The following is a 24,232-nucleotide window of genomic DNA, read 5'->3' as shown; positions in this document are numbered from 1 at the left end:
ATGAAGACAGGTGCCCACACCCCAACAGAGAGCAGTCAGGACCCTCCAGTAGGTTCCTCTTTACCAGTGACCTTTTGCCCAAATGGAGAACTAGTTGGGAAAAGACTATAAAGTCTGTTCTCCTCTAAACCTTCCTAAGGGTGTCTCACTGAGAATGCAGGAAGAGTGAGGGTAGATAGCATAATGGTCATGCAAAAAGACTCTCATGCCTGAGGCTTTGAGGTCCCAGGTTCAATCCCCTACACCACTGTAAGCCAGAGCTAAGCAGTGCACTGGTTAAAAAGAAAAAAGAAAAATGCAGAAAGAGAAATCTTTGTGGCTGGAGAAAACCACAGGGTGGATTCCTTACCCCTGTGGAGCTGGGCAACAAGCCTGTTTGCGTTTTTCTTTTCTTGCACAAATGTCTCTCCCTGGCACAAGGCTGTCTATCTGTCCACTCCTGACGACACCCAGAGCTGTGCGACCCCTCCCTGGCACTGTTGCAAGTATAGAGACAGTAGAGAGCACCAGACTGGGGTCTTAGGGTAGTGGGGACATAGGTGGAACTCTGAATTTGTGCAGCTGTCGGATGGGAGAAAAGCATTCTTGCTCCTAATGCTGCCAGTGGAGCCAGGCGGTCAGCCCTCTGCAGTGGGAGGGGAGTTTCATGCCCTGGGGAGTGAACGCTGCACTTGATCTGACAGTGAGCAGTGGAGTCTTTCTTTTCTTTTCGTTTTCTTTATTGGGGGATGAATGGTTCACAGCCAACAGTAAAATACGATAGTTTGTGCATGCGTTAACATTTCTGTTTTCCACATAACGACTCAGCCTCCACTAGGTCCTCCTCTGCCATCATGTTCCAGGACCTGAGTCCTCCCCTGGGATTTTCTTTCCTTGTGACAACTGACCGCCGCCGCCGAGGTCCTCTGGTCCTCAGTATTCTGAACCCCAGCCTCAGCTCAACTGCACCTTCATCCCCAGACTTCATGGCCTTTCCCCCACTGTTCCCCATGAACTGGAGACATTGCCGGGGTTGGACTGGGACCTCACTGCCCAGTACTCATGTGGCCTTTGGCTTGCAGCAACAGTAGCAGCCCTGCCCTCTGGACCTCAGAGGACTGTAGCAGGCAGAAACTGCAGGCAGAGCAAGCCCTCAGATTTCGGCTCAAGCATTGGCCTTGGCTAAGGGCTGCCCGAATGTCAGACACTTTGGAGCCCTTTGTTTCTCTCAGGTCAGTGAGCTGCTGTGCCCCTCTCCTGGCTGAGGGGTGCACAGGTGTGAGGGACCTGCCCAGCGTCAGGCTGCTGTCCCCATAGAAGCTTTGACTGTTGCAGGGAGTGCAGTGAGGGGCGGGGAGGGAAGAGGCTCCCTACTTGCCAAGAACTGAAAAACCAAGAGGCCTTTTGCCCCCTCTTGGCAACTGGACCTCACCCGTGAGCCCTTCCCCTCCGTTCTTTTTCTTTTTCCCTTTGGTGGTGGTGGGGGGTGGCGGGTGGGGGTGGGGGCTTGGCTTTGAATCATCTTATTTTGTTTACATTGCACCCAAGTTTCATGGTACAAAAGACTTGCAGGTGCAAATATGTCCCGCCTTCATTAACTTCCCCTCCCTTTTTAATTTATGTGATTTCAATTTTCCTTCCCTGTACTGTTAATTAGGGGACCCCTCTAATCAGTGCCATTATCACAGTGGTATTCATGTTTAGGAAAGCCGCTAAACAAATGCTTGCAAAATTGCTAAATGGCTAATTAATGTCTGTTAATTAAGAAAATTGCTCATGGTAACAAACCATGCCGTTGCTGGCAGCCGCTAGAAAGACACACACTTGTTGAAATTAGTAGCGTGGCAGGTAGGAAACATCTGCTCCACGGAGCTTTCCGGAAGTGAGCAGCCTCTCGCTTGGCCAAGAAGCTCCAGGCCTATCCTCCGTGGCACCCCAGGTCCCCAGACTGCCTCGCCAGCTGTGTCTGGACAGATCTTCACCGTGCCTGCCCCTCGCTGACCCGGCCCAGCCCGGCCCAGCCCCGCCCCAGCTGTGTTTCCTGGGTGAATAGGAAGCTGAGCCCCCTGGCCTTGAAGGGAGAGAGCGAGCAGGGAAATCCTGCTTGTGCCTCTCCAGCCTCACCTACACTCTCAAGAAGTTCTTGAGTTTTTCTCAAAAGTGACTTTTTATTTCCTTATATTTGATAGGACAGAGAGAAATTGAGAGGGGTGGGAAAGATAAAGGAGAAAGAGAGACACCTGCAGCACTGCCTCACCACTCGTAAAGCTTTCCTTCTGCAGGTGGGGGCCAGGGGCTTGAACTCAGAAGCAACTTGTAAAGGTATAATGATGGCGGAGAAGGGTGGCACAAAGCCAGCTTCAAGTATTCTGAGTGGGCAGGAATACATAAACAGGCTGCTTGTGCTTTTGCTTTTTTTTTTTTTTCTATTTTTAATATAAAAATATCTTTTAATATTTATTCCCTTTTGTTGCCCTTGTTTTTTTTAAATATTTACTTTTTTATTCCCTTTTGTTGCCTTTATTGTTTTATTGTTGTGGTTATTGTTGTTATTGATGTTATTGTTGTTGGATAGGACAGAGAGAAATGGAGGGAGAAGGGGAAGTTCACAGAGGGGGAAAGACAGACACCTGCAGGTAGAGAGCCAGGGGCTCGAACCGGGATCCTCAAGCTGGTCCTTGCGCTTTGCACTACGTGCGCTTAACCGGCTGCGCTACCGCACAACTCCAAGCTTTTTCTGTTTCTTTTTTTGCCCGAAGCAGAGTTGCATCCAATTGAGCACAGATGTTACTGTGCATGAGGACCTAAGTTCGAGCCCCTAGTCTCCACCTTATGTAACGGAGGAAACTTTACAAGCAGTAGAACAGTGTTACAGGTCTCCCTCTCCTCCCCCCCCCACCCCCTCTTTTCTCTCTTCCCCACCCATTTTCTCCCTCCTTATAAGAAAAAAATAAAGGGCCACAGGGTTCATTGAAGTCATCATGCAGGCACCTAATCTCATCAGTAACCCTGGTGGCAGAAGGGAGGGAGGGAGGGAGGGAGGGAGGGAAGGAAGGAAGGAAGGAAGGAAGGAAGGAAGGAAGGAAGGAAGGAGAGAAGAAAATGTTTATGTGAAAGTATCACTCAAATGCAGTGTCAGAGGTCAAACTTGCAACTTCATACTGGATGGTCCACTGTTTTTTGTTTTGTTTTGTTTCCAGGATTATCACTGGGGCTTGGTGCCTGCACTACAAATCCACTGATCCTGGAGGCTATCTTTTCCCCTTTTGTTGTCCTTGTTGTTTATTGTTATTATTATTATTGTTGTTGTTGCCATTGTTGGATAGGACAGAGAAACCGAGAGAGATGGGGAAGACAGAGAGGGATAGAGAAAGATAGACACCTGCGTTCCTACTTCACCACTTGTGAAGTGACACCCCCCCCTCCCCTGGCAGGTAGGGAGCTGGGGGCTTGAACTGGGATCCTTAACGATGGTCCTTGTGCTTTGCACCATGTGCACTTAACCTGCTGCGCTACCGCCTGGCCCCCAGGGTCCAGTGTTTTATCTACATCATGCCATCTCCTAGGCTGCTGTTTGCTTTTTGGGGTTGGGGGTTGGTTCACAGCCTTCAGAAATCCATCCAATATAGTGACCCACCAAGTACGTTTGTACGCACATATGCACACGCAGATCTACAAATGAATAGCAGTCAGTGAAAAACATTTGTTTTAGAGCACACAGAGCTCTTCTATATTTTGTTTCAGGTTTTTTAAAATAATGACTGCTACCCACTGAATTGATTTCACCACCCACTAATGGGTTGCAACCCACAGTTTGACCAACCGCGTGGTTTTAGTGAATTTATCCGCCTATCTTTTTCTGGGCAGAGGTAGTCGAGGTCAGCATAGCCCTGGGCCCCAGGGGTCAGCTCTGAACTGTGGGTGGCTTTTACCAGCTGGAGTAGAGTTCCCTGCCCGCCACTCACCCACCTAGCAGCCTCCATCTCCCTTCCCTTGTGCCCCTCTCCTTTGTGTGTTGAGACTCTCAAACTCTGAGCTGTGAGCTGGTCTACTAGTCACAGATACAGGACCGAGTCTTCTTGTTACCTGAGACCCAGCTTCTAAAAAATAAGAACAAGGAAACTGCACCTTGCAGGGAGGGTCCTTTTCAGTGAAGGTGAATTAATGAGCTACATGGAATGGACACTGGCTGACCACCTCCTCTTGTCGGACCACTTTCATTCCCATCGCTGGCACCAGCTCTCCTCCCCTCTCTGCCTTTCGTTCATTAGGGCCCCCACCCCTGCACAGACTACTGATCCCTCAGGGCTCTCCTTGCTGCAGGGGCCTGGCTCTCTCCCACCCACTGTGAGGGGCACTTACACGCTCAGCAGAGTGGGTCCAGCCCCTGTGTGTGCTCTGAGCCCATCTCAACCAATGTATTAAACATGGCAAACTCTACTGCAGTGCTAGGCGAGGTGCAGGCCCACTCCTGCATGCTCCCACAAAGGAGCTGGGCTGTATCTCCCATAAGCCCCTCAAGGGGCTAGTGTGTCTCTAAGCTTCTCTCTCCCTGTGTTTACCACCCACCCAGCCGGTGACCCAGTCAGCAGCTCACACCTCCCTGCCAGCCAGAGCCCGCACGCCTGCCCGCCGCCCACCCTTTGTTTTGGTTTAATTTTTTTGTTCTTTTAAGCTTCTCCTGCGCTTCTCCATGTGCTGTGATCTATAACCTGCCTCTACTGTCTGGCCTCACAGGGTCCTCCGGGGTCACAGCCCTCGCCGCACGCACAGCCACCACCTCACAATCCCAGCAGCATGATGGGACCCCACAGTCAGGTAAACGTACTGTGGCCCCCCCTGCCCGCCCGCCAGCCAGGGGCACGGGGCACCAGGAGAACACAGCCCAGCCAGCAGAGAACAAACAGACATCATAACGGGGGTGGAGGGGCGGATCAGGCCATTGCCATCTAGTCTTGATTGACAAATACAATTTTTGTGAAGACTGGGATAGACAGATAGATAGATAGATAGATAAATAGATAGATAGATGGATGGATGGATAGTGTTTTGAAAGCTAGTCTTCGTTCCTCAGATCACATGTTACCGGCTTGGAGGTAAAACCCAAAGGAAAAGAAACAGGAATGTTTCTGTGACCTCATCAGCGGCTGTTTGTTTTTGGTTTTGTTTTTGTTTTGCATTTAGCATTTTGTTTTTGATTTTTTTTTTTTCCTCTCACTTTTGGTTTGTTTTTCTTTTTTTCTTTAGTTTGGTTCGCCATTCATTTTGTAACCCAAGCTGCATCCCGAGCCTTCTGTTTTGTGCGTGCTCGCTACTGAGAAAGCTTTCTGGCCCACCCCACCCCACCCCACCCGCCTTCAGTTAGGGAGCCTCCCTGCTGTCATGTGCGGTGCCCTTGCTCCCCTTCCTCACTCCCTTCGTCTCGTCGGTTGGTTTCTGTGTGTGCCTGTGTGCGCGCGTGTCCAGTTTGGTCTGCACACGCTCAGGGTTTCATGTCCCACTTCCTCTTGGGGCTCTTGGGTCTGCCCTTCCTGCGAGCAGATGTGTCCTCCTCTGCCCTGCACTGATGTCATGCACTCCCAGCTTCCAGACACAGTACCAGCAGCCTTCCCCTCTAGCTAGAGTCCATCTCCGCAAACACACCCTCAGAGTAAGGAGTCCCACGTGCTGTGTGCTTCTATTGTACCCTCCAAATAAAGGAAAGAGGCCACAGGGAGAAAGAGAGCTTCAAAGATCTGTAACAAAACTGGACTTTGCGGAGTAGAGCGTGTGTGTGTGTGTGTGTGTGTGTGTGTGTGTGTGTCACCCTGTGGCGACACAGGCTATCATTGAACTAATTCCCTGTAATTGCAGCCTTTTATGTCACCGCGATACGCAGGCGGCCCCAGGCCCCCAATCCGAATGGGAAACCAGGTACTGTACTTTGTCACATCCTCTCTCTCTCTCTCTCTCTCTCTCTCTCTCTCTCCCCTCACTTGGTCTCCCCTTGGCCCCAGTTGGGCTATAACTCAAATTAGAATGGGGGCAGAGGATGAGAAGAGGGAACTTGTGCCTGGGAGGTAACTTGTCAGCAGGCCTCCATGCCCACCTGGCAAGCCCTTGACACAGCCCCTACGGCCTGGCTGCCCACTGGCCTCCCTGGGGAGGAGGACAGCAGCAGAGAGGGCCAGGTGAGGGATACAGGGCTCCGGCAACTCTTGGGAAGGTGGTGTGTGTGTGGGGGGGTGCCCACCCCCACCCTGCAGTCCCTTCCTCCCAGCCCTTCTTGGAAAAGGGTCTTCCTCCTTAATGAAGTTAATTGACAGCGTGCATTTTTTTTCCTGGAAGCTTTTGAGAATTGCCAAGGCTGGTAAATATAATCCTGCTATTAAGGGGAGAAATGGCCCGTAGGAATGCTTAGATCAGGAGCCCGGATGCAGTGGAGCAGGACATTTGTGAGTCTTTAAGCAATGTCTGCCTGCTTCCCAGGCCCAGCTCGAGACAAGAAAGGATTTGTTCGAGTAATTAGAAAAGTGGTTTGCTCTAGTAAGGAGGGCCTCCCAGCCTGGGGTTGTATGCCTTATGCCGGCCCATTCGGGGTGGTGATTCTAGGTGGTCTGGGGTAGTCGGCCCCTAGCTGCTCTCCCTCCTTCAGCCCATGCAGGCAGGGGGGAGCTGCCACAGTAAAGATGAAAATCACCTTTTGAAGATAGGCAGACTTCAAAGGCACAGAGACATTTCTGGTTAAACCAAAGTAGTTTTTAAAAGACATTTAATTTTTGTTGTTGTTGTCGTTATCTTTATTTATTGGCTAGAGACAGTGAGAAATTGAGAAGGGAGGGGAGAGATAGGGAGGGAGAGAGACAGACATGCGCAGCACTGCCTCACCACTCATATAGCATCCCCCCTGCAGATGGCGGTCTGGGGCTCAGGCCCAGGGCCTTGCGCATTGTGTACATGTATACTCAACCCAGTGTGCTGCCACCTTGCTCCCCCACAGTACTTTCTTTTTTTTTTTTTTTTAATATTTATTTTATTTATTCTCTTTTGTTGCCCTTATTGTTTTACTGTTGTAGTTATTGTTGTTGTCGTCGTTGTTGGATAGGACAGAGAGAAATGGAGAGAGAAGGGGAAGACAGAGAGGAGGAGAGAAAGATAGACACCTGCAGACCTGCTTCACCGCCTGTGAAGCGACTCCCCTGCAGGTGGGGAGCCGGGGTTCGAACCGGGATCCTTATGCCGGTCCTTGTGCTTTGCGCCACCTGCGCTTAACCCGCTGCGCTACAGCCCGACTCCCCCAAAGTACTTTCTAATAAGACTAGATCACCACTCCAGTCCTGCATAGGAGTCAAACCTAGGGGCTTAGGTGTGCAAGCTCTGCACTCCAGCACTGAACTGTTGCCCTAGCCTCAAAATATTTTTTTGTATACGGCATTCTTAGACCTTGCAAAAACCCTTCCAAAAACATGGCAATCACACCATCCTGTCTTATCCAGCCCTTTTTGCCTTTGGAGCTGGAAGTATAGCCAGCAGGTTTATTAGACTTATTTTAATATGATTCCATTTTTCCTTTCTTTTTAAATTTTTCTTATTTATTTATTGGATAGAGACAACCAGAAATCAAGAGGGAATGGGGTGATAATGAGAGAGAGAGAGAGAGAGATTGCTACAACACTACTTCACCACTTGCAAAGCTTTCCCCCTGTAGTTGGGAGCTTGGGGCTCAAACTCAGGTCCTGGCATTTTTGGATTTTTTTTTTTTCTTAATGATAAATGTTTTACTGAGGGAGAGGGAACCAGAGCATCACTCTGGCACATGGGATGCCAAGCACCCAACTCAGGACTTGGTTTGACAGTCCGATGCTTTGCCATATCTCAGGCCAAGTACTAGGCCACACTTCTCCCTCTCTAAATCCAAGTCCCCAAGTAAGATGATGTGGGGACTTGACAGAGACACAGCCTAGGGAACTCCAGTTGTAAAGTCAAATTGCCTCTTGGTTTTCCTCTTAATTCTTTCTGCAGAAGTTGTTTGTTTCCTGTGTTTTCTGACACAGACAAATTTAGGCAAATACTAAAGACAGGGAAGGGGGCTACAGGTGACGGCGTACTTGGTTAAGCGTTCATATTACAGTATACGAGAACCTAGGTTCAAGTCCCTGGTCCCCATCTGCAGGGGGAAATCTTCTTGAGTGATGAAGCGGGCTACAGGTGTCTGTCTGTCTCTCTCCCTTTCTAGCTCTCCTTCCCTTCTCAATTTCTCTGTTTCTATCGAATAATAAAGAAAAGAAAAAAAATAATTTTTAAAGAGAATCTTAAAGACGGGGCTTGTTTTTGTTTTTCTCTCGAATAAGAAGGTACTCTTGGTTAAATCACAGAAGACAAGATGGGAGGTTTGAGTGGTGGAAAGACTTGTAGAAGTCTCCAGTGATACTCCAGCTCTGAGTCTGGTGCCGTTTTCTCCTGCAGCCCCTTTTGCTGGCTTGGGGGAGGCAGCACTGGCCCGCCTTTGTTTCTAGCTGCTCAGTGAGTGCTCTCCGCCGCTGCCATCACACCCAGGGGCCTCAGTAGCCACATTCCCTCCAGCAGCCCACCCATCTAGGGCCATGCCTTTGACCAGGCCGCCCCGAGGAGGGAGCAGACGCTGCCTGATCATACATAACTGGAGCAATTGAGGGGCACAAGAGGAAACATCCATGTTTCTGTTTATCAATTAAGCGTGGGCAAGTACCCAAGAGAGTAGCTGTAAAGAGGGGAAATCCATCATCCACACCTCACAGTTCATGCTAGCTTTCCCAGCCTGGCCCCGGCCCCCATCGGAAATCTATGCTGATTTCTCAGTTTCTTAGGAACTCTGATTTTTGTGCTCCAAGCACATCCTCTCTTTCATGGGCACTGCTCCAGGAGTTTTCATGGAGAGAGTCTCACTTGGGTTGAGATGACAGTGGCACAGAAGCCTCTGTGCCCCCTGAGTTAGCCCAGTGCACACCCCCCCCCCCCAACACACACAGGTGGATAGAACAGAAGCCTCAGGCCTTAGCCTGGCTCACGTGACCTCCTGGGTTAGGAGATGAGAAGCTAAGAGTCGTTGACTTGGGACTCACTCCTTTTTTTTTTTTTAATTTGCACAGTGTTTTCACTTCCTAGATTCAACCCCAAGCTTGTGTGCCTGACAAGGCATACATCCTACCCAGTGAGCACTCTCTCTCTCTCTCTCTCTGGTCTGACTTGGCTTTTGAAAGTCTTACGGGGGATAGGAGGGAGGCAGTGGTGCACCTGGTTAAGTGCACACATTACAATGCACCAGGGACCCAGGTTCAAGCTCCTGGTACCCACCTTCAGCGGTAAAGCTTCCTAAGTAGAGAAGCAGTACTGCGGGTGTCTCTTTCTCCCTCTCTGTCTCTCCCCCTCCCTCCCCCTCAATTTCTGTCTCTATCCAATTATATATATCCTTAAAACAAAAAAGTCTTACCTAGCCAGTGTTCTGTCTGGCTGACTAGAAGTTTGGGACCACAAGGAGCATTGCTGTGTCCAGTGAGGGTGAATAGGTTGGTGAGAAACCACTGAACTCAGCATCAGGAGAGAGGCAGAAGTCAGGATGGTCAGGCAGCCCCCAAGTCCCACCCCGCATGTCCCTGTGGAATCCCCCTGAGTGAGCATGCACACCTGTGAGCATCTGTCTGTCCCTGGGCGGACACTTGCGGTGACAGAAGAACCCCTCCTTCCAGGCACAGCCCAGAGCATCTCCCAGCAACCCCCAAGCCTGATTGTGGCAGATGTTTGTGGCCCCCTTACTTGAGCTGCTATGAGAGGTCCTGCCTTCTCAGGGCAAGACCCTTTGACCCCTGGCCATAACTCAAACTGCCTGCTCCCACCCAGTCATCCCAGCAAGGGAGGGAGGGGGAACATCTTCAGGCTGCCTGGGGAGAAGCAATGGCCCAGCCTCAAGCTGCCCCATCAGAGTCAGGGGCCTCAGCTCATGATATAGAAAAGTGCCCTGTCCACCTTAGAGTTCTGAAACCCTAAACCAGGCCACCTCAGGCAGGCCTTGCTCTGACCCGTTAGGGTCTTGTAACCAGGCTGGGTGGGGCAGGTGGGGGGTAGCTTTCAAATGGATAGACGCCTGGCTCGTTTGGGAGCTTGGGGCTCGGAGGGGCAGCAGAACTGGCAGAAAGCAAGGGGGTGGGGACAGCTGAGTTCCAGCTCTGGAAAGGAGAGGCAGAGTGGCCCCAGGCAGGTGGAAGCCCCAGGTGCCCGCTGCTAATGCTCTTGTGACCCTCCCAGAACCCTCCCACCTGAGACACAGTCATCTACCTCATTCTGACACTGGGGACAATGAGACTCACTCCTATCTGCTTCCCACCACCTCCTCCTCAGACCTCTTTAGCACTTACTGGTGTGCCAGTGTGGCCGTCTCCTAGAAGTTAATTGGGTCTCGGGAACCCACCTGCAGCATGGAGGTAGCAGGGTCCCTGTGGCAGCTTCCCAGACCTCCCCCCCACATACACCCTAGAAGCACAGAGTCCTGCAGGTAGCGACAGGGAGCCAGTTCTCACAAAGCCTCCATTCTTGGGTGTCACCTGTCCTGGCTTCTAGAAGCAGATGTCTCCTTCCCCTTCACTCCCCTCCCCCCCCCCACTGCACCCCAGCTCTGCTCTCTCTCTTTTCCCAAGATTGTAGCTAAAATACCTTCAGTCCCAAGCAGATCACAGCGGGCACACCCAGCACTGACCAGGAACACCCTGCAGCACCCAGTCCTCTCTCTTCTTCTTAAGGGTAGTCACACCAGCACCTGTCGCTTGCACCCACTCTGGGGGGATTCTGGGAGTCTACCCAGAATCCTGCTAGTCCCTCATTTAACCCAAGTGCGGGAAAATCCTGCTTTGCTCAGTCAGACTCTACCAGTGAGTCATTGAGTGCCTCGGAGACTCATTGTCCCTCACTAAGTTTCAAGAGGCCACATTCCCCCCTGCTGTCCCATAAACAGGCCTTTCCACGGTGGCAGCATTGTCATCAGTTAGGGTGTCTCCCTGCTCCCCAACACTGTCATGTCTCCATGAGACAAAGGGGAAGCAGTACGAGGGACAGGTGTGACACAGCCCTTGTGTTCCCATGCTGGCAGGCACACAGACCCACAGAGAACAGGCAGTGGTTCCTTCCCCACAGCTGGAGCCCCAGCCCACCACACGCCTGTTTGCCGCAGCATCTGCTCATGCTGCCAAATTTGAGTGGGAGGGGGGTGGGGGCAGGCCTTCCATGGCAAGGTTGAGGTGTGCTGGCACTTCTCCTGCTGTCCCCCAGTTCCAGGGTATGGCTGGTCATCTTGTGTCTCAGTGCCTGTGTCTCTTTCAGCCCCCGGGAGGAGTTCCTGGGACGCAGCCGCTGCTGCCCAATTCCATGGATCCCACACGACAACAAGGTGAGAAGGCAGAGCGGGAGGACAGGAGAGGTAGGGGGGCTCGTACCGCCGGCTCACAGCTCACCGCTTCTCATGCAGGGCACCCCAACATGGGAGGATCAATGCAGAGAATGAACCCTCCCCGAGGCATGGGGCCCATGGGTCCTGGCCCACAGGTAACTAACTATCCATCTGTCTGTCTCCACCTACCTCCCTGTCTGTCTTCACCGTCTGTCGCACTCGCCTTCTTTCCTCCACAGTTTGTTGGTTGTTCTGTGAGAGGAGAGTGTGTGGCCGAGTTTCTGCCCTGTTCTCTGCTTATAATTGGACTGGCCCCAGTCACAACCCAGAGCAGAGTCGGGGACCCCTGGGAGCAGAGCATGAGGAGAGGACTGTGCTGACATGGGACATAAGGCATATAGAAAGTTGATGCCCGAGTAATAGGGACAGGAGTGTCCCCAGAAATCGCAAAGCCTCCTCTTTCCCCGTCCCCCCTAGGTGGGTGGACTTGAGCTAGGTCAAGGGTCATAGCAAACTATGACCCAAAGATGGAGCATGAGCAACAATCCTAGTTGGAGTGGCCACTCACCAGGAGCCTCTTCTTTTTTTTTTTTTTTATTTTTTTTATTTAAATTTTTAATTTAAGAAAGGATTAGTGAACAAAAGCATAAGGTAGGAGGGGTACAACTCCACACAATTCCCACCACCCAATCCCCATAACCCACCCTCTCCCATGATAGCCTTCCCATTCTCTAGCCCTCTGGGAGCATGGACCCAGGGTCGTTGAGGGTTGCAGAAGGTAGAGGGTCTGGCTTCTGTAATTGCTTCCCCGCTGAACATGGGCGTTGACTGGTCGGTCCATACTCCCAGTCTGCCTCTCTCTTTCCCTAGTAAGGTGTGTCTCTGGGGAAGCTGAGCTCCAGGACACATTGGTGGGGTCTTCAATCCAGGGAAGCCTAGCCAGCATCCTGGTGGCATCTGGAACCTGGTGATTGAAAAGAGAGTTAACATACAAAGCCAAACAATTTGTTGAGCAAAGGAGCCTCTTCTTGAGTGAGTCATGCTGGCTTCCCCACCTATCCCAATAGGCCCTGCCTATCAGTGGGGACTGAGTCTATCCCTGGTTCTTTACAGAGTCACCCCAGACAGGGGAAACGTCAGAGTGTCCAGGGCCCTGAGCACCCACTTCAGCCCAGGGCTTTCTAATCTCATATACCAGTCTCCTGTCACAAACTCTCTTGGCCAGATGGCTCTGTCACCCAAAAGGGGAATTTTGTATCTCTGAAAGAAATGACTCAAATACTCCATCTGTCCTTTTACAGTTACAACACAATAGCTTCTGGTCACTCAGAACCATACCCCACCCACAGATTGAGGCTGGGGGTCAGGTGTCTCAGAATGTCATGGGGCAGAAATTTGACAGGCCATTCCTGTTCCAGAACTTTCTCACTGATCCTACCCTTCTGAGGTTTTTTTTTTTTTTTTTTTAATATTTATTTACTTATTCCCTTTTGTTTCCCTTGTTTTATTGTTGTAGTTATTATTGTTGTCGTCATTGTTGGATAGGATAGAGAGAAATGGAGAGAGGAAGGGAAGACAGAGAGGAGGAGAGAAAGATAGACACCAGCAGACCTGCTTCACCGCCTGTGAAGCGACACCCCTGCAGGTGGGGAGCCAGGGGTTCGAACCGGGATCCTTCTGCTGATCCTTGCACTTTGTGCCACATGCGCTTAACCCGCTGCGCTACTGCCCGACTCCATTGTTTTGTTCTTTAATTGTAGGAGAGAGACCTGAGTGGCACTCGGCCCTTCCATGCAGCTGTTTGCTTTGTCTCTCTTGTGAGGTGGTACTACATGTGCAAAGAGGCATGCATTCTACTGCTGAGCCGCCTCCCTGACCCTCTCTCTCTTGACTGTTTGAATATGGCTGTTCCCTGCAGTGGCCAGAGCAATTTGCTATGCTCTTCCTCCTGGGGACTCCTGACCTCTGGCTCTCTAGGAGTAGCTACAAACCTAAGGGAACAGCTGGGGGCAGGGGTCAGGGGCCAGGCGGTGGTGCACCTGATTGAAGCTCACGTAGTACTATACTCAAGGATCCAGATTCGAGCCCCCCACTCCTCCACCTGCAGGGAGGACGCTTCACAAGCGGTGAAGCAGGTCTACAGGTGTCTGTCTTTCACCCTCTCTGTTTCCCCTCCTCTCACAATTTCTTTCTGTCCTAGTCATTAAAATGGAAAAAATGGCCACCAGGAGTAGTAGATTCCAAGTGCCAACACCGAGCCCCAGCAATAACCTTGAAGGCAAAAAGAAACAAAAAACAAAAAAAAAAAAAAAGGAAGGGGAGTTTCACAGCAAGACTAGAAGAGTTTTCTAGAAGGGTGTCCTTCCCTTCTTTTCTGCCCTGCAGAATAACCCTTTTGTCAGATGCTTGCACCCCTGCTTCCAGATGCTTGGCTTCTGGGCTCCCCTCTGCAGACTTTCCGTTCCTTGGAGGATAGAGCAGTGCCCGGATCACATACACCGCCTCTATTTAGCAGTGTTGCATCTCTGCTCTGTCCAGAGCTGTGGTGTGCACACCCTGCCCGCTGCTTTTGCCTCAGCTATCCTGGAACATGTGGTGCCGAAAGATTTCAGGGAGCGTCATCCTCCTGAAGGGAATCAAACCCCTGTCCACTGCAGCTCCAGGTTTCTTGGACTTTGCCCTTCCTGCCCTGACCTGTAGGGCTGCCTGGTCCTGCCAGAGGGTGGAGGCGGTCTATCAGCTGCGCCTCTCCTGGCCTCAGTGACACACTGCAAGGCATTCCTGGTGCAGAAGTCCACAGTGATCTTGGACTTCCTGAATGTCTTAGCACAGGAAAGAGGCTGGAGACTAAGGCAAGGAAGCCTCGTTCTCACCCATTATCCAGCCATTATCTGGTTTGTTAAAAATAATTATTTATTTATTCATTCCCTTTTGTTGCCCTTGTTTTGTTGTTGTGGTTATTATTGTTGTTGTTATTGATGTCTTTGTTGTTGGATGGGACAGAGAGAAATGGAGAGAGGGAGGAAGACGGGGGGAGAGAAAGACAGACACCTACAGACCTGCTTCACCACCTGTGAAGCGACTCCCCTGCAGATGGGGAGCCGGGGACTCGAACCGGGATCCTTATGCCGGTCCTTGCGCTTTGCGCCACCTGCGCTTAACCCGCTGCACTACCACCCGACTCCCCGTTTTTTTAACTCTATTTCTTTTATTAGAGATAACAGAGAGAAATTGAGATGGGGGGAGAGAGACAGACAGACACCTGCAGCACTGTTTTACCACTTGTGAAGCTTCCCCTGCAGGTGCGGGCTGGAGGTTTGACCCTGAGTCACTGTGCATGGTGAGATGTGCACTTTACCAGGCGTGCTGCTGATGGCTCAGCAGCTCTTATCCTGCGACATGACATGGAGACCACCACCTGCCCTATAGGGTTGCTGAAGGGGGGAGGAGGGTTAAGTTTTTCATCATTATTGTTATTATTACTACTATTATTACGACCAAGAGTTACCATTGGGGCTCAGTGCCTGCATAATGAATCCACTGTTCCTGGTAGCTATTTACTTGATAGGACAGAAAGAAGTTGATGGGGGGAGAGGGGGAAAGAGATAGAGACATCTGCATGACCACTTATGAAACTTCCTCCTTGCAGGTGGGAGCTCAGTGGTCATGTGTGTGTTGAACCAGGTGCGTCACTGCCTAACCCATGGGGTGACTTTTTTCCTTTTAAATACATTTATTTATTCCCTTTTGTTGCCTTTGTTGCTTTATTGTTGTAGTTATTATTGTCATCATTGTTGGATAGGACAGAGAGAAATGGAGAGAGGAGGGGATGACAGGGGGCGAGAAAGATAGACACCTACAGACCTGCTTCACTGCCTGTGAAGCGAAGCGACTCCCCTGAAGGTGGGGAGGCAGGGGCTTGAACTGGGATCCTTATACAGGTCCTTGCAACGTGTGCTTAACCCGCTGCGCTGCCGCCCAACTCTCATGGTGACCTTTCTTGTTTCCCAACTTGAGTATTGAAAGCTAGTGCTCAGGATTTTAGTTGTCTGGGTTTGGTGATCACTTCATTTGGTTTAGTTTGGTTTGGTTTTCTGGATGAAAATCATTAGCATTTTGTTCCGCCCATAATAGTGTTGAGGTTCTAGAAGCCGGATGTGGACATGGTCCTTATCAGACTGGCTGAGAGAGGTGTGGCCTGGAAGTCCAGGGCTTTAACAAGTGTCTCGTGCATCACTGTCCTAGAATAGCTGCCTAGCCCCTCTTCAGGAATACGGGGGGAGGGGGGACTAAAGGCTAAGGTCTGTCTGCAAAGGGCTTTCTGGGCCAGGGTGGCTCTCCCTGCTTTCCCAAGCAGTGAGTGAGGGTAGAAATTTCCCATAGAGCCAGACAGGTGCTCAGTGAAGAGGCAGGTGCTGGCCTCCTTAGGTGAGATCAGCTAGCCATCCCCATGCTACCAACCCCAGGGCCTCTATAAACCTCTCTCCTGTTATTTATTTTACATTGTTTTACCAGCTGGTGGGCCACTCTTACCCCTCAGTATGGACCAGACCCCATAGACATGGCCAGCCACAGGACTCCTCTCTTTTTTCTTTAATTTTCTTTAAATATTTATTTATTTTCCTTTTTGTTACCCTTGGTTTTTTTTAATTGTTGTTGTAGTTATTATTGTTGTTGTTAATAATGTCATTGTTGGATAGGACATGTATAATAATATAATAATATAATAATAATAATAATAATAATATAATAATAACTACAACAACAATTAAAAAAAACCAAGGGTAACAAAAAGGAAAATAAATAAATATTTAAAGAAAATTAAAGAAAAAAGAGAGGAGTCCTGTGGCTGGCCATGTCTATGGGGTCTGGTCCATACTGAGGGGTAAGAGTGGCCCACCAGCTGGTATGTTGGATAGAAATGGAGAGAAGAGGGGAAGGCAGAGGGGGAGAGAAAGATAGTCACCTGGAGACCTGCTTCACTGCTTGTGAAGCAACTCCCCTGCAGGTGGGGAGCCAGGGGATCGAACTGGGATCCTTACACCAGTCCTTGTGCTTCACGCCACATGTGGCTTAACCCGCTACGCTAAGGACTCCTCTCTTATCTCCAGCTGCCCTGGCCTGGGGTGGTGCAAGAGGTGGGGTATGGCAGATGCTCCATAAAGAGAGCCGCTTCTGCTGAGACCCAGCCCTGCTTCCACATGCTCCCCCGTGGGAAAGGCTGATGCTCCTGGTCAGAAATGTGCCACCAAACCCTGTTTTTCACCCCAACTTTCACCCCTGACTTGGTAGGAGGTCTTGGGAGAGACTCTGGCTTCTGGCTCCCCTCTTTTTTTTTTTTATCTGTGACGTGAGAGGGTGGTCTTCAGGGTGCATGACTCTGGAGCAGGGGAGACCTGGTGGACACACTGGCTAGGTGGAGAAGGGTGGGAACAGCAGGTGCACTGGATTCTGCCATCAGGAGCCCTAGCAGCCCTGCCCATGTGTCTCTCCCAGGTGAGAGGCAGCAAGGTGCTACTGTGGATGGAGAGCCTTTCTGATCCACCAAGCTGGATACAGTGAGGAAACGGAGGAGGAGAGCCAAGGCTCAGATCTGTGGAGGGGATTTAGGAGCTGTGTGTGTGCGCGGGGCTTAAAAAGGGCCCTAAGACCTGAGGTTCTGTGATACTTAAGGCGGCATTAAGGGCTTTGGTGTTTGTTCCGCCGCCGACATCCCACATTGGCGCACACCTCGACGCCTGACAGCACTGGAAAGCCGTCATCCGCATTGGTCCTCGTTGGGCCCTGGGAGGTTGCAGGCTCTTTGTCCCCATTTTACAGACGACGTGGCACACAGCAGAGGGGATCCCGAGCTCAGCTGCACAAGGGACTGCCCCCCGGCTTTTGCATCTCCATTGTAGCATCTTCAGAGTGGGGAGAGCGGTAGGGCTGTCTCATGACTTAGTGCAGGTGGTGAGAAGCACAGAGCACGGCCTAACACACAAGAAGCATTGCAGTTACGTGTGTCCTTCGTCCAGGTCACCAGCGAATTTCCAGGCCGGGACTGGCTCACTGTGTTCTGACTTCAGGAGTCGGGGCTGCAGTCAACACCCCATCTGTGAGAGGGGGACACGAGCCGGCCGGCTTCTCAAGGGCGGCCACACGCCTCTTCCTTAGGGCCCTTGGACTTTGAGCAGCCCCAGGAGAGATGCCTTTGAAGGTTTCACAAGGGTTGGCTTTCTAGGGGTCCTTCTGCTTGCCTCAGTGCCTGCCAGCCAACCCAGTGAGGCTCCTGTCACTGTCCACACCCCACCCAGACATTGTTCCCAACTCCAAGCCCCTCTGTGGCTCCTAGCACCGAGCAGAAGTGACGCAGAGGCTTGGGAGGGAGACCTCTACAGTGCCGGCCACCAGCCTGCCAGCCCTGGGTCTCCAGCCTCCCGTTGGGCCTCCTTCCCAGTCGCCTCTCACCAGATGTGGGGTGTGGAGTACACACTCTGGAGGCCTGCACAGCCAGGTTAAACCCCAGCTGTGCCACTTGCCAACAGTGACTTTTCGGGTAAAGCTTTCCCCCTTAGACCTCACTTAGTCTCCTCTTCAATAAAATGGGAGTGATACCAGCCTCATGGCTTGTTACAAGGACCAGAATGGAGATTTCGTGTAAAGTCATCTGTACAGTGTGCACAGTGAGGAAGAGCCAGGTGGTAGTACTCCTGAGTAAGTGCACAAGGACCCAGGTTCAAGCCCGCCTGTAGGGGGAAAGCTACACAAGTGGTGAAGCCGGGCTGCGGGTGTCTGTCTCTTGCCCTCTCTGTCTCCCCCTCCCTTCTCAGTTTCTCTCTGTCTGTGTGCAGTAATGCGCATATATTCATTGTATTCGGTGAAGACCAGCTGATGTTGCTACTTCTCTCAGTGTCTCCTGTAAGGACAGCATTTAAGTTACAGCCAGGCTCATTCTCCCTCCACTCACTTGTTCCATCTTTTATTGTCTGACTGAGCAGCCAGCCTGTGCCACCTGGTGCACTAATGGAAAGAAGGGCCAGACAGTGGTGCAGCTGGTAAAAGGCACAAGTTCCATGCACAAGAACCCTGTTTGAGTCCCGGTCCCCACCTGCAGGGAAGAAGGAAGTTTCATGAGTAGTGGAGCAAGCTTCAGGTCTCTCTCTCTCTCTCTCTCTCTCTCTCTCTTTCTCCCTCTCTTCCTCTTTCCCTCTCCCTCTCTCTTCCTCTCTCCCTCTCTCTCCCCCTCCCTATTTCCCTCTCTCTCCCTCTCTCCCCCTCTCTCCCCTTTCCCTCTCTCTCCCTCTCTTTCTCTTTCCCTCTCTCCCCCCTTTCCCTCTCTCTCCCTCTTTCCCTCTCTCTCTCCCTCCCTCTCTTCCTCTCCCTCTTTCTCCCTCTCCCTTCTTCTTCTCCCTCTCCCTCCCTCTCTCTCCCTCTCTCCCCCTTTTCCTTTCCCTCTCTCTCCCTCTCTCTTTCCCTCTCTCTCCCTCTCTCTTTCCCTCTCTCTCCCTCTCTTTCCCTCTCTCTCCTTCTCTTCCTCTCCCTCTTTCTCCCTCTCCCTTCTTCTTCTCCCTCTCCCTCCCTGTCTCCCCCTCTCTCCCCCCTTCCTCTCTCTCTCTTATACTATTTATCTCTATCTCATTTTAAAAGGGGGAGGGGGAGGAGGTATGAAGACCTTTAGGATGCAGTTCTCACCATCAAAAAGTGCTCAGCTGGCCAGAGAGAGAGAATTCGCCTTGCCATGAGTGTAGACCAGGTTTCAGCCCTGGCACCGTGTGGAGGTACCAAGGCAGTGGGGCAGCTCTGGGACTGTGGTCTCTTTCCCACTCTCTCTGCCCCTCTTATCTGAATGCAGAACTGACCCAGGAACAGTGAAATCATGCAGGCCTCAAAGACCCCAGCGCTGCCAAAAGGAATGCAGTGAGAGTTGGGCATATATCTATGATCACAGCCCAAGGTGACACAAGACTTGGGGAGGTGGACGACAAAGCGTTGCTGGTGTAGCTGGGCAGATGCAGTTAACCCAAAGGGGAGGACAGGACAGCTTCACAGAGCCGTGCTGTTTGAGCTGGGACTTGAGGGTGTGGAGGGAGGAGCCTGCCAAAATGGAGAAGAGACACAGCCTTCATCTCCACAAACAGTACCAGTGTGGCCTGGGATAGTGCAGCAGATGAGGTGTTGAACTCTCTCGTACGAGTTCCAGAGTTGAATTCCCTGGCATCCCATGTGCCAGAGTTATGCTCTGTTTTATGTTTTGTTTTGTTTTTGGAGAATAGCATAATGATTATGCAAAACACCTTTCAGGCCTGAGGCACCAAAGGCCCCAGGTTCAGTCCCTAGCCAGAGCTAAGCAGTGCTCTGGCAAAAATCATTATTATTTTTTTTTAAGCATTGGAAGACGGGTTGGAGGCAGCACCAGCTCAGTTATAGTAGAAGAACTGGGAACCAACAGTCTTTCTGCTCTAGGCACCCACCCCTCTGCCTTTGTGGGCCATGCTGAGCTGAGTTTGGGACTCAGGAGGCCTGGTGACTCTCCACACCCCGCGTAGGAGCTGCTGCCGCTCTCCTTCTCCCCCTCCAGTGTGTAAGGGGCCAGTTGAGGGACCCAAGTGCAGACACCTGAGCAGCAGGTGACTTGATCCTGGCATGCAGGCATGGGAGCACAGCCCAGACCTGGGTCGGGGGCACTGTAGGTACATACCTAGGTCAAGGTGTGCTGTGGGGACAGCTGCAGGACTGACCTGGCAGGGATCATCTCCCCCTTCCTCACCCAGACCAGTCCAGCCTCCCAACAGTGTCTTCAGAGGTGGTAACCACATTGTTTGTTTCTGTTTTCTTGGTTTGTTACCTCTTTGTTATTATCTCTTTTGCAGGGCAGGTGTGCTGGGGCATCCCATGGGTATAATCCCACTGCTCTCAGCAGGCTTTCTTTGTTTTTTGTTTGTTTTATTTAAGAAAGACAGGAAAGATAGCACAGCACTTGTCATGCCCGGTTATGTAGGGTTTGAACCCCAGTCCTCCCCTGTGGTAAAGCACACTCTGCCAGGTGAGCCACCTCCCAGCCCCTCCCTCTGAGTTTCTGGAGTGTCACCTCTGCCCTGCTGCTGAGTCCAGCCCCCGAGGGAAGGTGCCCACAGGGACCATGAGCCAGTTTCTCAGCCTCCTTGTGCTCCTGAGAGAACCAACTGGAACCCCACCCTAGAGATATGTTTAAAGTGTGACTGTCCTTGCTGTCCTCTGTGCTGGCTTGTCATTGTGGACCTGTCATGTGACCCACCCCTCCACACACACACCCCTTTAAAAAAAAAAAAAAAGATTGTGTTATGTATACTTTTCTCCTTGGAGCCTTTCCACAGACTAACCCTCTCAATTATATTCTGTCTGTCTGTCTCCCCCCCCCCCCTCCGGCTTCCCCTTCTCCTTCTCATAGACTGACCCTTGGTTATTGTTGCAGAATTACGGCAGCGGCATGAGACCACCACCCAACTCCCTCGGCCCCGCCATGCCTGGGATTAACATGTAAGGCCAAAGCCACTCATCCCTGCAGGCACCCCCAGAATCATTGTGACCCCAGCAGTCACTGGCTCTTCTCTGGACCTCATTCTCCTTGTCAGTCGAGAGAGGTTGTTGATGACGGGGTGGTGAGACCTCACCCCCAAATCCTATTGGCCATGACCCCCTCAGGATTCTGGACTAATCACCCTACAAGGACACTGTATCTACTAGCCCCCCACTTCAAGAGGATATGACTGAGGCACAGAGAGGTGGAATAACTTGCCCAGGCTCACTCAGCTCAAAGGAGCAGAGTCGAGATTTGAACCCCTGGATGCTTGACCCCAGCAGTCACTGCTCAGTGCTTCAGAGGGTCTTGGCCCCTTTGCAGTGGAAGATTGCTGTGAAATCCGTGCATTCCCCTCTCAGGAAAGTGCATACACAGAGGAAATGTTTGTATAAATCCCTCCTACAGTGGAGAGGCGTTTGTAGCTATCTTCCTGTGAACCTGTCCCATTACACCCCCAGAATGAGGTGACCTCTCAGGCGCTCGGCCTGTATGAAAGACCCTCATTATTGATTGATCCCTAGTTCTGGCTCTGCCCCTGGAACCACCACCCACTGGAGTTCAAGTACCTTTTTCATTCTCTGTCTTTCCTTCTCACAGGGGCCCGGGAGCTGGCAGACCCTGGCCCAATCCTAACAGTGCTAACTCAGTAAGTACAGGGGGCGGGGGCTGTTGCTAAGAAGTGGGGTCTTTGGCAGTGACATGGTTCCCGTCCCCAGTTGGTGGGGGATGGAGGAGGGGACTGTGCCCAAGACTCGTTGATGCCTCCAAAGTGAAGTTCACCTGGAGGCCAAGCTTTGGGAGTAGTTGTGTGCTGGGCCTTTGGAGGCTCAGTCCTGACTCCCAGCACACTGCCCTGTGGATTCCCTGCCCAACTTGTCTACCTGGCACTCAGGATGGCACAGGGCAGACCAGTGGGGTAAAGCTTTGTTATTCTGTCCCTGTACTGGGCCCCATCCCCTGCCAGTGCCATGGGGAGAAGAAGGGCAACCTCTGGGGGCCAGTCCAGCGCAGCAGCTAGACTTGGGTCATACCCCTACCCCCCTACCCCCCGAGCGAGGCTGACCGGGTGGCTCAGTGGGACCCACAGCCTTTTCCATCTCGAATGGGTCATGTCCCCAGTGGGTTTGGTAGGAAGCCAAGGGACTGCCTGTCAGAGGAAGTGACTGACACCCAGCTCCACACACCTCTCATTTCTAGATTCCATACTCCTCTTCATCACCTGGTACCTACGTGGTAAGTGTGTATGGGTTCGGGGCATTGCATTTCTAGTCACATGACTGAGTGGACAAGAGCTGCACAGCCCCCCACCCCTGTCCTCCTGTTCACACAACACGCCAACACAGCTTCCAGATCGTGCTAGAACTTGCTGTTCGTATTCAGAGGTCCATGTCTGCCAGTGGCCTGGAAGTGCCCACCCAAGGCCTAGAATTGGGACTCCCCTTTGGGGCAGGGGGCTGCCCACTGGCTTCCCCTGCAGGCCTCTAGTTTCACTGATGGCCACACAGGCTTAGAGGAAGAGGAGACCCTGAGTCTGCTTGCCTGAGGGTTACGCCAGCATCAGGGGCTCACTGAGTTGCTTGCTGTCTGCTCCTGTGACTGAGTGCTGCTGTCTGGAGCCTGATTGTCCCTGTAGGTTTCTGATGTCACTTTTTTTGTCACATCTGTAGGGCCCTCCTGGTGGTGGTGGCCCCCCAGGAACACCCATCATGCCTAGTCCTGCAGGTGAGAGGATTTGGGGTATAGGGGGTGCTCTTGGGGTGAGTGACAGGGTTTTCTGGGGGGCTGGGGGGCCCTAGTATAGAATTAAGCTATCACTGCCTAAGCAGTTCCTCCCACATTGTAGCTTCAAGGAACTGGAGGACATGAGGCTGCTCTGTGACCTCAGCCAGGTCATTCTTTATCTCTGGATAAAGGAAAGGTTAGGACAAGGAAGTCAGGAACAAGAGGCCCTGATTTCCCATATGCAGGGAGAGAACCCTGTCGTGGTTTGTGCTTCTCTACGTACGTTGAAAAGGGACTTTGGGGTCCTGGTTTCCTGGCGTGAGGACTTCTTAGTAGGTCACTTCTTGAGCACTCAGACCTCTTGGTTTCTGGTCCCTTACGTATGCCATCCCATTTTTCCCCTTTTTTAATGAGAAGAGGGCATGAGTATACATGCATGCACAGCACCACAATTGTATTTTTCTCCCAGCCAAGAATAGCACCCAGCAGCCAACAGGAATCCGACACACAATTCTTACCCACCCCAAAAATAAAAAGTGCGAGGTGGTTGGAACTCTGCCTGAGAAATACGATGCCTGCTCCTGAGAGATCCACGTCCAAGGTGTTTTGGTTTTGTTATTTTTTTCTTTCTGAGGAGACTTTTCCTGCTAATTGGGGGAGTCACAGGAGTCCCCTCTCCCACCTCCTCCTCAGCTCCCCATCACAGACAGGCTGCTCAGCTGCAGGGGTGGAGCTGGCGACCCTCACTGCCTCCCTCTTTCTCTGGCTGCATTTTTATGAGCTGCGTGACCTACATTTGCGCTGGGTCACATTAAACCACTCCATATGCTAATGCATCTCCAGCCCCTTCCCTGCCTCAGCCTCACCCATCAACTTGGTTGGGTGCACCCCTCCCCCCCCCCCCATAGTGTCATTTCTCTTTTCCCATTTGATGAAAACTAAGGGGCTTGTTGAGTGAGACCCAGTGGTGAACTGGCTGCCCCAGCCTGGTCCCAGGCGGTGTCTGGAGTTGGGGGGTTGAGAACTGGAACCTGTAGATAGCCCCCCCCCAAACACACACCGAGAGACAGACATTCCCCCATTGTCAAGTCCATACTGCTGACCACACGCCCTGAAGTCCTTCATTTCAGGGCTGAGTGGTTTTCACAGTTGAATTTTTCTGTGATTAAAAACTTGGTGAATCTTCATTAAATACAAATTAGCCAGAAAATGGTGGTACTTAGAGGAAAATTTAGGTGATAAAATACAAAAGAATGAGTTCAAGTGCCACGAGTTTGTTTTAATTAAGAAATGAATTAATCACACCCCCCCCACACACACTTGTGGGTTTCCACTGTTCTACAGATTCAACAAATTCCAGTGACAACATCTACACAATGATTAATCCGGTGCCGCCTGGAGGCAGCCGGTCCAATGTAAGTCTGCTTTCTAATAATTTACATATCAGATACCATAACAAATCATAATTAACTTCATCAGCTGAGGGGAAAGCAAGTTTAATTGATTTCAGCCATTTGTTACCAAAGAGGAATAAAAGGAACCAGCAGGAAAGTGATTAACTCCCGGGCATCTTGGTGCCCACTTCCCAGCTGGCA

At 51.4% G+C, this 24,232-nt stretch overlaps 1 protein-coding gene across 6 annotated transcripts in view; it reads left to right on the top strand.

The window, feature by feature from the left end:
- Positions 1-24,232, top strand: part of SSBP3 (single stranded DNA binding protein 3) — a 190,593-nt gene that overhangs the window by 155,909 nt on the left and 10,452 nt on the right. Inside the window, exons 6-14 of one of the 6 annotated variants that reach the window (XM_060206250.1) lie at positions 4,717-4,797; positions 5,833-5,892; positions 11,308-11,374; positions 11,453-11,529; positions 20,808-20,872; positions 21,513-21,561; positions 22,113-22,148; positions 22,583-22,637; positions 23,982-24,052. In XM_060206250.1, the coding sequence (XP_060062233.1) occupies positions 4,717-4,797; positions 5,833-5,892; positions 11,308-11,374; positions 11,453-11,529; positions 20,808-20,872; positions 21,513-21,561; positions 22,113-22,148; positions 22,583-22,637; positions 23,982-24,052 (561 nt within the window). Of the gene's footprint in view, positions 1-4,716; positions 4,798-5,832; positions 5,893-11,307; positions 11,375-11,452; positions 11,530-20,783; positions 20,873-21,512; positions 21,562-22,112; positions 22,149-22,582; positions 22,638-23,981; positions 24,053-24,232 lie in introns of all 6 variants that reach the window. The other 5 variants (XM_060206249.1, XM_060206252.1, XM_060206251.1 and 2 more) reach the window with 5 other exon arrangements.

Source organism: Erinaceus europaeus, chromosome 13 (assembly GCF_950295315.1).
Source record: "Erinaceus europaeus chromosome 13, mEriEur2.1, whole genome shotgun sequence".
NCBI lineage: Eukaryota > Metazoa > Chordata > Mammalia > Eulipotyphla > Erinaceidae > Erinaceus > Erinaceus europaeus.
Note: the sequence above shows the minus strand (reverse complement) of the source record. Positions and strands in the feature narration are given on the sequence as shown.